The sequence below is a fragment of the Crotalus tigris genome, unplaced genomic scaffold, assembly GCF_016545835.1.
Source record: "Crotalus tigris isolate CLP2741 ecotype Arizona unplaced genomic scaffold, ASM1654583v1 scf7180000023606.2106662, whole genome shotgun sequence".
Taxonomy (NCBI): Eukaryota; Metazoa; Chordata; class Lepidosauria; order Squamata; family Viperidae; genus Crotalus; species Crotalus tigris.
The window spans coordinates 788877-801778 of NW_024100074.1; the positions used below are offsets into that span (position 1 = coordinate 788877).

At 35.9% G+C, this 12902-nt stretch overlaps 1 protein-coding gene across 5 annotated transcripts in view; it reads right to left on the reverse strand.

The window, feature by feature from the left end:
• The window catches only part of CYFIP1 (cytoplasmic FMR1 interacting protein 1), a 123605-nt gene that overhangs the window by 42603 nt on the left and 68100 nt on the right, over positions 1 to 12902 (reverse strand). For 4 of the 5 annotated variants that reach the window (XM_039319617.1, XM_039319621.1, XM_039319618.1 and 1 more), the window contains 4 exons: positions 2853 to 2949; positions 2474 to 2602; positions 1420 to 1524; positions 752 to 843 (listed from right to left, as the gene is read on the reverse strand). In XM_039319617.1, coding sequence (XP_039175551.1) covers positions 752 to 843; positions 1420 to 1524; positions 2474 to 2602; positions 2853 to 2949 — 423 coding nt within the window. The remainder of the gene's footprint in view (positions 1 to 751; positions 844 to 1419; positions 1525 to 2473; positions 2603 to 2852; positions 2950 to 12902) is intronic. The other variant, XM_039319622.1, reaches the window with a different exon arrangement.

Genomic DNA, 12902 nt, shown 5'->3' on the forward strand with positions numbered 1-12902 from the left:
ATATATTATCATAGAAAGAATAAATTGGCATAGCGAATGTTATACTTTATAAAGTCTACTTAATATTTAGGAGAAATTAAATTCAATATTTTTATAATATACTGCAAAATGGCAGTAGGAGAAAATAATATTACTGGAGGTCTACTTGTGCAATATTAGGCTTATCCATTGTTAGTACTATGTGATTATGCATACTTCTGCTATCTTTCAGCTCTAATCAGAAAAAGAATAATACACCATTTTATTCTATAATCATCCTAGTGCTGGATGGTTACAAATATTAATGAAAAGAATGGTGCATTTTCCCCATTAAATATACGCTACACGTACACTTATCCTTCCAGACTTAGTACTATCCAAACGTAGTAACTATCCAAACTTCAAAATATAAAGTCTATATTTAAGCCAAAGAAAGTTTTCAGGTTGACAACTAAGCCTATATCAAATATGCTAGTACCATTAATGATTAAAAAAATAAAAGTTCTAGCACATTTCTTGTTATTAAAATTCTTGTGTATCCCTCAGAATAGGAACCTATGGTCCTCCAAACCGCAGTTTCCATCCTTCCTTAACATAGCAGCACTGATGGATACTTAGGATGAAAATCTGACATCTTTAGTTATTGCTATCAAGATGACATAGATTAACCCACATCATGATTTTAAGTGAGATATAATAATGCTGATAATAATGATATAAAGCAATTCTATAGCATGCTCAAAAAAGATAGCTGGATATTTTTCATTCTCACCTAGATTTATTCTCCTCGTAATGAGCACTAGTCTTAATGTATCTTGCCAATTCAATCTGCATGTCACCAAACAGTGGAACTACTTGCAGCTGCTATATAAGAAAAAAATTCAAATCTTACAAATATTTCATTCTTCCATACTTTTTAAATAAGCTGCTTATACATCATTAAAAATATAAAATTAAAACAAAGCAATCATAAAATCATGGAGCCAAGTGTAAAGAGTGTTATTTAAAACAATATGCACAAAATAATACAATACAATGAAATTTTGATATAATAAGCTTTTCCAAAACCTGATAAATACAGTAATGCCAGTAAATGATACCCAGTATATCAACACCACCCACCTATTCTAATTAGAAAGCAGGGCAAAAACATCCACAGGGTAAAATGCCTCCTGAACAGGTTCTAGGACTGAATTATTATACTTTTCAAGCATAACAGGTGGGTATATAATCAGAGCTTGGAAAGCTATCAATGTGTAACCACTCAAGTATCTTAAAAGTATTGTGCTGACTACTCAAAAAACTTAGCGTTTTCTTTCTATACAGTACAAAACTTACCCTTATAAGCCTGTTATTTTGTTCCCATAGCAGTCAGTTGCGTAAGAAACTAAGATGTTCATAAAAATATATTACTATTTATGTTAACAATTCTTCACGAACCTTAAAAAACTTGTCAATTTTTGTGAGATTTATCCTCTTTTTGGCATCTAATTTATAGATGTTACTGACACTGCCATCCATCAGGTATAAACCAAAACCCATCACCTATAAAAAGAACATAGGAACAGTGCTTGAAGATCAAGAATGCTTCTATTTATCTGAAGCATTTTACCTAGCTGTTTAGCCCAAAGAAGCTCTAAGACAGGGGTCTTCAAACTTAGCCCTTTTATGACTTGTGGACTTCAGCTCCCAGAATTCCTGGGTGTGCCTGGCTGAGGAATTCTGGGAGTTGAAGTCCACAAGTCATAAAAGGGCCAAGTTTGAAGCCCCCTGGTCTAAGAAGAGTTTAGAAGAATCAGTAACACGACAGTTGTTACACAGGAATTTACAATCCAAGAAATATGGCATAAAAAGATCAGAAGAAAGAGAAAAAAATGATTATACCTGAAATAATAAAAGTAGGCAGCTGGATTTCTTTCATATTTAACAAAAATGCTAAAAATCAGAGATATTGTTCTCTGGTAAAAGGGCACAATATGCACTGGGATCAGCTAACCAATGTTAGCCTTTTATAATATGCAATTAAATATTGGATGATATATGCTTTAAAAACTTCTGTGTTAGCTTCTTTGCATAGTCTCTACTTGTTCAATTTTAAACACAACTATCACCACTGAGAACTAAATGCACTGGTATTTTCAAAACTTATTATGTTCATTTTGCTTAAAGTCAATGCAATTAATAAATGGTGAATCATTTTGTTCCACTAACCACTGAATCCAAAACATTTACTTTGCAACCCTTTTACTAGTTATGACCAAATTGCATGGATATATTCCTTCCATTCTGGTCTTTTCATCTGAGAAAGAAAAGAAAAAAGAGAAAAGAGAAAAGAAAAGAAAATTGTCCTTTTATGGAAGAGAGGATAAAAAGGTATAAATATTTAAGCAGAATAATTATTCTGATGTATTAGCATTTGAAGTGAACTCTTTGCCAGCACCTCCCCCACACCATCTTACCCTGTTTTTATACAGTTTCCAGCAATATAACTTACTTTTAGAAGCATATGCTTCTCATTAGGTGTTAGGTACATTTTGTTTTCATAATAATCAACACATAGATTCACAATATCAGCTAGTAGCTCCTCATAACCAGGAATTACTTCCAGTTGCTGCTGTAAAGACTAGAATAAAGCAAAACATGTGATTTAACATTCTTAAATCATACTAAAACAATGAAAAAGAATAAATGAATAGCATTCAGTATTATTAAAATAATACCAGGTATATTTAGAAGTACTAAAACTATGCTTTTATTAATTACACAGCAAAAAATGTAATTTTGTAAATGTAATGTAAACTTGAATAGTGCAAATTCACAGAATAGATTAATGGTTAATTTATATAATGTTAGTGTTTAAATGTAAAACATACTTGTGTAATCTTGTTGTGATTGGCAAGAAACATGGAAAGATTCTGGGATTCTTGGATAGATTGAGGATCAGCCATTTTACGCAAAAATTGGGCCGCCCTTTCAAGGTAAAAAGGAAAAATCAGTTAAATCTACAAAAATAATTCTAACTATATCATTTTATGATTTCCCAGACTCTTAGCAAATTGTTTACATTTATAAATTAATGTTATTTCACAATCAGTTATGTAAATTATGATATAGATGTTACATCTTTAATAATCAGTAAAAAGGAAAAATTCATAGTATCTGTAACTATGTATTCTCTTACCTTCCTAGCCTACAATCCTTGGATTTTCTAGAGTTTACATATAAATTCTGTGTCCTGCCATATACAACACTTTTAAAATCAGCCAACGTTAGCATCTGCTCAGATTCAGTAAATCAGTAAAAAGCAGAAAAGCTAATCACAATGTAAAAGTAAAACCATGTATTACAATAATTTTATTATATTATAAAATATTATAGTTTTAAATCCCAGTAAAAAAGATTAAAGTCATTTTAATTAAAACAAGTATTCAATTCAGCAACCAAACCTATTTACTTTGCTTTTCACTGAAAAGGTGAAACTTCTTCCTTGGTTGTTCCTAATGCTGAGAAGTAGACACTGAAAATACCTCATCTAAGAGAGTCATTAGAATTAGTAAATTAATCCTTAAAAATTACTGCTGTATTTTTTTTAAAGAAAATTTCTAATTTTGGGTCTCTCTTGTGCTGACTAGCTAAACAAGAGACTATTGCCTGAAATCAATAGTCTTCCTTTCTCTGCTGCTTCTTCTTCATATAAGTCCCTATTTAGATATTTCTTGTTATTAACCCATCTTTGGTAAGAATAAAAGTGGATTTAAAAACATGTAACCAAAATAGATTGAAAAGCAAGATATTACACTTAAATTCTGAGAACTATAATCCTCCACCTACAACAGTTCATTTAGTGACCATTTGAAGTTACATCACTGAAAAAAGTGACTTATGACTGTTTTTCACACAACCATTGCAACATTCCCATGGTCACAGGATCAAAATGTAGATGCTTGGCAACTGCTTCATATTTATAACGGTTGCAGTGTCCCGGGATCATGTGATTACCTTTTGTGACTATTTGATAAGCAGAGTCAATTAGGAAGCCAGATTCACTTAACAACTGTGTTATTAAATTAACAACTGCAGCAAGTCATTTAACATCTGTGGCAACAAAGGTCGTAAAATGGGGCAAAATTTATTTAACAACTGTCTCATTTAGCAACAAATTTTGGGCTCAATTGTGATAGTAAGTCAAGGACTACCTATATACTGAACTTATACCAGTATAGAAGAAAAGGAGTAGTAAAATAGTACTTTCAACAACAGATTAAAAAGTCCTATGTGGGATAAGCCTGATATACTTAAGGCTTCAAAGACACTACCATTACGCTTAAAGGAATGGAAATCCAAACTCCCATCTTTTAAGAACATATTAGATAATGAAGTGAAAACATAAGTTTGTCATTTTCAATTGTCAGCAGAGAGCTAATTATTTATTTATTATTTATTAATAAAATTTAGATGCCGCCCAATCCCTAGGGACTCAGGGTGGCGTACAAAATTAAAACAACAAATATAACAATTAAAAATGAATACATTCACACAGCATGTCCCAATCGAATCCCGCCTCCCCCCCCCCGGGGACATCAACCCCAGGCCTGCCGGAACAGGAGAGTTTTAATAGCTTTCTTGAAGGCCGACAAGTTGGGAGTAGTTCGAATCTCGGGGGGAAGTTGATTCCACTACGTCGGAGCCACCACAGAAAAGGCCCTTCCCCGAGGGCCCGCCAGCCGACATTGTCTGGCCCAATCTGTGGGACCTCATCGGTCTCTGGGAACTATGCGGCAGTATGCGGTCCTGTAAGTAACCTGGTCCTAAGCCATGAAGGGCTTTAAAGGTGACAACCAACACCTTGAATTGCGTCCGGAGACCCACAGGAAGCCAGTGCAGCTCGCGGAGGATAGGTGACACGTGGGTGTACCTTGGTGCACCCACAATCGCTCTCGTGGCTGCATTCTGAACCAACTGCAGCCTCTGAACGCTCTTCAAGGGTAGCCCCATGTAGAACTTCAGGTATTCTTCATTTCCCAAACCACAAAGGTAACAGCAGATTGTGAATGTGAGAGTAAACAATCAGATATTACAGGATAATAGAATTCCTACAAGGAAATCCTGCATGTAATGTATTTGTCAAAGAAAGAATGAATGCATACCAGGTGAATGAGCCCATTAATCTTAACTAACATCATAATCAACCAGCTGGCTCATTTCTGCCAGGCAAATTTTGACAAGTGTAATCTCAGAAGAGATGGTTTCTGCAGCTTGTAAAAACTCAGAAACAAGTCCTAATGTATTCAATGAATATCTGTGCATTTCACTATACTAAAAGATGCAGACCTTGTACATATCATACATGCCCTTCTTGTGTGGGCAGAAAAAATTATCTTCAGTGAACTGAAAACATGATGAATTGAGTGGTTGGTTTTTGCTGAAGGGTATAGTATTGTTGCAAAAACCTTCCCACAAATCATAAGTGACAGCCTTCTGCCATCATGACAGATAGTATTCAGGGTTTAGTATAAGAAAAGGGATAGATGGAAAACCAAACATTTACCATATATGCCGGCGTACAAGGCGACCCGGCGTATAAGACGACCCCTGTCTTTATTGCCGGGCCGCATTCCTAGAACGTCGTCTTATACGCCGGAAACTACCAGTATTTCCGGCGTATAAGACGACTCGGCGTATAAGATGACCCCCCCGTCTTTGGCGCCGATTTCAGCGCTCGTGGAAGTCGCCTTATACGCCGGCATTTACGGTATCTACATGATCCAGAGGTAACAATTCCATTAGAACTGGTACAGCCATGTACAAGAAATAATGGACATGGAAAAGATAACTTATACTTTAAAAGCACAAAATAAGTCTGAGGACAAGAAAAAAGATTTGACAAAATGGATTACAGAGCTACCAGAACTACGAGAAATGATGAGAAATTAAGAGAGAAAGAAAGGGAAAAAATTTCAATGACTATGAAGAGGAGAAACTTTCCTATAAACCATCTCACCTGATTTGTCTTTTGTACCTACAACAACATCCACAAGACTATGGGAAGACTCTGATTCAGAGAAACATATTGATCAGGAAAGATATCTGGCAAAATAAAAAGGCTAAAGTGAGAATCAAGAAATTAGATGATGGGATCTATCATAGGGAATATTTGAAAATTAAACATCTGTTTGAATATGGTTAAAGAAATAGAAAGATTTCGGATATAAATGAATTTTAGTTTAAGAGGGATGAGTCCCTCAAGTAATATAGTATTTTTCCTTTCTTTTTTCCTTGGTGTTTTATTTTTTGACATGAGAAATATAAAAATGTTGGAATGGTTTATATAAAGGAAATGTTTTAGATACTTAAGTGAAACTGATTTTGAAAAAACTTCAAATGGATAAAAATGCTTTGATTAGATCTAAAAGATTAGATAATTGGATTTATTTAAATGGAACACTTAAAGATTAAACATATGCTTGAATATGGTTAAAAAGAAGAGAAAAATTCTGGATATAAATGTACATTAGTCTAAGAGGGGTATGTATGTTAAGTAGTATACTATCTTCTTATTTCTTTTTCTTTTGTTTTTTTTTCTTTTTTTAAGATAAGAGAAATGTAAAAGTGTTGGGATGACCTGTATGAGGAAAAAGACTTAAATACTTAAGTATAATGAAAATCTTAACAGTAAGAATGTTTTGAATATTGTGGGGAAAACAAATTGAAATAAGAATTTTAAACAGGATCTATGATAAGGCAATCAAGATGATCAGTTAGAAAAGAAGTTTTATATCAATGTGGTTATTATTTGCAGAAATATTAGAAAAATGTCTATATTTAATTGTAATTTATCCAAATAATAAGAATTGTATTAATTCAAGGATGGCAAAAGAGAACATCAAGCAAAGCTATTATGTGGACTATAGAATTATAGAAATTAATTGTTATTATTTTTTTAAATATAAACCCAGACAACACGCTGTTTACCAAATATTAAGATGATTATGTAAAAAAATTAATAAAACATATTTTTTAAAAAGAAAACAAAATTACTACTAAAAGCCAACATGGGTTTGTCAAAAACAGATGATGCCAGACAAACCTTATTGCATTCTTTGACCAAGTGACAAAATTAGTGGATCAGAGGAATGCTGTGGATATAATTTACTTGGACTTCAGTAAGCATTTGATAAAGTAGATCACAACCTACTACTCGGTAAGTTAGAAAAATGTGGGTTAGACAGCATCACTACCCAGATGGATTCGTAGTTGGCTGACCGGCCGTACTCAGCGTGTGGTCCTCAATGGAACTGCATCTACATGGAGGGAAGTGTATAGTGGGATGCCCCAGGGCTCTGTTCTAGGCCCAGTGCTCTTCAACATCTTCATCAATGATTTGGACGAGGGGATAGATGGGGAACTCATCAAATTTGCGGATGACACCAAGCTGGCAGGAATAGCCAATACTCCAGAAGACAGGCTTAAGATACAGGAGGACCTGGATAGAGTTGAACACTGGGCGCTATTTAACAAAATGAAATTCAATGGTGAAAAAAGTAAGGTTCTACATTTAGGAAAGAAAAACCAAATGGACAGGTATAGTATAGAGCAGTGATGGCGAACCTTTTAAAGACGGAGTGCCCAAATTGCAACCCAAAACCCACTTATGTATCGTCAGTGCTAGGTGGGAGTGCCCATTGGATGGGTGTGGCTCATTGGATGGGTGTGACTGCAGTGGTAACGGCAGACTGGGTGGGACTAAAAAGTTAAATCAATCAATTCCAACTTTGTGAGATCTTTTTTTCCCTCGAGAAGTTGAACTTGATTGATTGAACCTTTTTTTTTTTTTGCACACAGTGGCGGAGGCCTAAAGTGAAAATGTTTTATAAAACCCAGCTGAAGGCCAAAGCCTGGGCCGACGGCATGCGTGGCCACAAAGAGGGCTCTGCGTGCCATCTGTGGTATGCGTGCCATAGGCTCGCCACCACGGGTATAGGGGGTACCTTGCTCAATAGTAGTAACTGTGAGAGGGATCTCGAAGTCCTAGTGGACAATCACTTAAATATGAGCCAGCAGTGTGCTGCAACTGCCAAAAAAGCCAACACAGTGCTGGGTTGCATTAACAGAGGGATAGAATCAAGATCACGTGATCCAGTTTTGGTCACCACAATGTAAAAAAGATGCTGAGACTCTAGAAAGAGTACAGAGAAGAGCAACAAAGATGATTAGTGGACTGGAGGCTAAAGCATATAAGGAACGGTTGCTGGAATTGGGTATGTCTAGTTTAATGAAGAGAAGGACGAGGGGGGACATGATAGCAGTGTTCCAATATCTCAGGGGTTGCCACAAAGAAGAGGGAGTCAAGCTATTCTCCAAAGCTCCTGAAGGCAGGACAAGAAGCAATGGATGGAAACTAATCAAGGAGAGAAGCAACCTAGAACTAAGGAGAAACTTCCTGACAGTAGAACAATTAACCAATGGAACAACCTGCCTCCAGAAGCGGTGAATGCTCCAACACTGGAAGTTTTTAAGAAGAGACTGGACAGCCATTTGTCCGAAATGGTATAGGGTTTCCTGCCTGAGTAAGGGGTTGGACTCGATGACCTCCAAGTCCCTTCCAACTTTATTATTATTATTATTATTATTATTATTATTATTATTATTATTATTATCGATCATCGCACAGTCAGCCAAATGTTCAGATTGGATTTGGCATTTTGTCTACCTATCGAGTCCTTACCCAGGACCTGGGATAGGCAGATGTGGATGTTTGATGGAATTACAGATATCGTCGCAGGATGGAAGCAGTTCCTAATAAGGCTGCCTTTTGCAATTGACTAATATTATTATTATTATTATTATTATTATTATTATTATTTGTTAGAGAATTTTAATCTCTGTCGGTGAAAAATAAATCAGAAGCTCTCACAGTTGACTGCATTTAGCTGATTCAAATAACTCTTCCCTTCATGACAGGAAGAGACATCAGACCTATTGACTTAATACATTCTCCATAGTGAACACTACCCAATGGTTTAATCATCATGTCTGCCAAATTATCCTCAGAAGAACAATGATGTAAACTAATCAATTTTCCTTTTACAGCTTCCCTGACATTACAATACTTAATGTCTACATGTTTACTTCTGTTCTTCACCCTGTCACCAGTTGCCATTTTTATACAGGCAGCATTGTCTTCAAATACCTTTACAGATTCTTTTACATTAATATTTAAATCTTGCAACAACTGTACATACCATGTTACTTCAGAACACAATTCAGATAAAGCAATAAACTCTGCTTCCGCTGTTGAAATAGCAACAGTTGTTTGTTTTCTGGACTTCCATCCAATCAGAGTCCCTCCAAACAATATTATAATCCCAGAATTTGATTTCCTTGTGTTTATATCATTTGCATAGTCACTATCGACATAACACTTTAATTTCAATTCCTCAGTAATCTGTATTTGAAGACCCAAATTTATAGTTCCCTTTAAATATCTGAGAACCCTTTTTACACCCATCCAATGTAACTTTGTAGGTGCAGCAGTAAAACGACTCAAAATGCTTACTGCGCAAGCTATGTCTGGTCTGGACCACTGTGATAGATATAACAAGCTCCCTATTGCTGAGTGATATATCTCTTGATCACAGGTTTCACCTTTGTCCGCACATAAACTATTATAAAAATCCGTACTCATGGGTGTGGGAGCAGTATTGCAATCTTTCATAATATATTTTTCCAATAACTGCTCAATTTTTCTTTGACTGAGAATATAACCACCTTTTTCATTTTTCCGTATCTCTACACCGAGATAATTTTTTATTTCTCCCAAATTCTTTAATTCAAATTTCTTTCCTAATTTATCAGCAAATTCCTTGACTTGTAATGCATCCTTTGCGATGAAGCAAAGATCATCTACAAATGATAACAGTAGACAATTCTCTCCTTGTAACTGTCCAGTATATATACAATTATCAGCTTTGCAACTCTTAAATCCAAGACCCTTTAAAGTAGTATCTAAACAGATATTCCAGTTTCTGGCTGACTGCTTCAGCCCATAAATAGCCTTGTTTAATTTATATACCATGTTAGGTTTTGCAATTTCATATACTGGTGCTTGAATCATATAAATTTCTTCCTCTAACTCAACATTGAGGAATGCAGTTGTGATATCAAAGTGCCAGATTTTATGCTTATATGCAGCTGCCAATGCCAGTGCTAATCTTATACTCTCACTTTTCACAGTTGGGGCAAATACTTCATCGTAGTGCACATTCTTTAATTGTGAAAAACCTTGTGCCACTAACCTGGCCTTATACTGTACATCATTATTTGGCAATACCTTTTTCTTATATACCCACTTACAACCCACAGCTTTGGTTCCCTGTGGCAAAGTCACTGATTTAAATACTTCATGGTCTCCCATGGATTTCATCTCTTTATCCATGGCCTCCTTCCATCTTTCTTGTTCAGCTTTTGGTAATGCCAACACTTCTTTATAACTTCTTGGCTCATACCACACATTGCAAACCTTTACCTTGCTGGCAGAATACCTGTCAGGCGGAATTCCTTTGTTACATCACTCTGACCTATGTGGTATTAACTGCTGCTGTGTCTCAAGTCTTTCTGGTTTCATGTCTTGTTCAGCCTCTCCTCCCTGAACATTGACATCTTCAATAATCATTTTCCCATCATTAGATGAGTTGTCGTTAAATAGATCACCATCATTAAGTGAGACATACCCAGAATTTGCATTAATTGTGTCCCAATTTTGTTCTGCAAAATTAGCAGACCTTGAAATTATAATTCTTTTACTTCCAAGCGATATTCTTTTGACCCTGGCTCATAGCCCACAAACCTGAGCTTTCTTGCCTTTTGCTGTCCTTTTCTTCTGATTGCTTTCGGAATATGTACCCATGCAGTACTTCCAAAAATTCTCAAATGTGCCAGTGATGGCTTTCTCCCATATAGAATGGCATATGGAGTATTATTAATGGAGGACTTCCACAGCCTGTTAACTATATAATTGGCTGTCAAAATGGCTTCTCCCCAATATGACCTGCTCATACCAGAATCCTCTAATAATGAATCTTTCATTGTTTGCAAAACACCATTCCTTCTTTCAGCTACACCATTCTCAGCTGCTGTGTAAGGATTTGTACGTCTGTGTCTTATCCCCAACTGCCCCAACCATTGTTGGAATTTAGTTGACATAAATTCAGTCCTCTGTCATTTTGCAACTGACACACTTGTTCTCTGTACCTTCTCTCTACAAAACTTACCCACTGTTTGAATTGTTGTAGCACCTCTGTCTTTCCTCTAAGAAAGTAGCAAAACGAATACCTGCTATAATCATCAACAATTACCAGTGCATATTTTGCTCCTCCCAAACTAGCTTGCATAGGTCCCACCAGATCTGCATGGACCAGCTCTAGAGCTCTTTTTGTTTGTTTAGTGATATATTTACTAACTGGGAATGCCTTTGACTTCGATGCTTTGCATACTGCACAGTCCAAATATGTTTTGCATCCCTTCAAATTTAACCCTTCTGCAAACTCTTGCATTTGCTACAAAACTTTAAAGCTTGCATGGCCAAGTCTTCTATGTAGAAGATGAACACACGAATTATGCTCTGCAACATTCTTAAATATATGGGAACATTGAACCTTTTGTCCCTGCAATACATATAGATTATCTTCCTTTATGCCTTTTGCACAAATATTCCCATTCCTTTTGATGAGACACTTCCTATTTACAAAAATGAGCTCAAAATCTTGTTTGTCTAAATTAGACACATTAACAAATTATGTTCCATCTCAGGTACACAAAGCACATTGGTAAACTTTGATTCCAAATATGGAATTTTTACATCGCCTCTTCCGATGACTTTTGCTTTCTGGCCATTTGCCAAAGCCACAGCTTCTTGTGCTACTGGAACAAACCTGCAAAATAATTCAGAGTCATTAAAAATTGTTTGACGCCCCACTATCTATTAGCCACTTGTCTCTGTTGTTGCTATAACAAACTTTTGCAACACCAAAATGTTCCTTTTGCAAATCAGTCTTTTTTACTTGCACAAATGTCCTTCACTTCAAATTGTTCCTCTGCAAACAGTTCCTTTTCAGATGTTTGTCTGCTCCACAAATGTAGCAATTCTTTTCTTGCTGAGCTCTCTGCTTGCAAAATCTCTCTTTTGATGCAACTTGGTCCCATCTGCTCCTTGTTTCTTCTCCGGAGACTTGCAGTCTGGACCCCGTCCTCAGGAATTTCACCTCCTTATGGCTGTTCCTAAAATGTTGCTTTTCTTCTTCATTAAGCAAACATGCCTTTAAAGCCTCAAAATTAAATCTTGCTCTTCTTTACACTCAAATATCACATAAACTGTGTCCCAGGTTTTATCTAAACTGTTCAACACCAATAAAACCTTCTGGGACTCAGGGAATTTAATCCCACGTTGTTCTAAGTCCAAAAATAAACTTTGTATTTTATTTAAATACTGTTCCACAGATTCACCTGGTTGCAAACAGGCCCTGTAAAGTTTTCTTGACAATTGCACTATATTGCATGCAGAAACATTCACGTGCACAGCTCTCAACTTCAACCAAATCTCCTTTGCAGTCTTTCAATTTGCAACATTTAGAAATTGTTCATCATCTAAATTCAAGATGAAATAAGCCATTGCTCTATCATGACTCTTCTGATCAGCAGCTACAAACACTTGTGGATTTTCTACGATATACCACAGCTTTTTTGCTTTGAGCAAACATTCCATTTTAGCAGCCCACACAATGTCATTCTTCTGGCCCAAACGAGGCACAGAGCTTTCCTTAAATTCCATTGCAGCCATTCTGCTAATTCTGCCTTGTTCTTATACTTTCTAAACACAGGCAATTTCTTCCAGCTTTAAATTACAATGCAGCCCTTAGTAAGCTCTG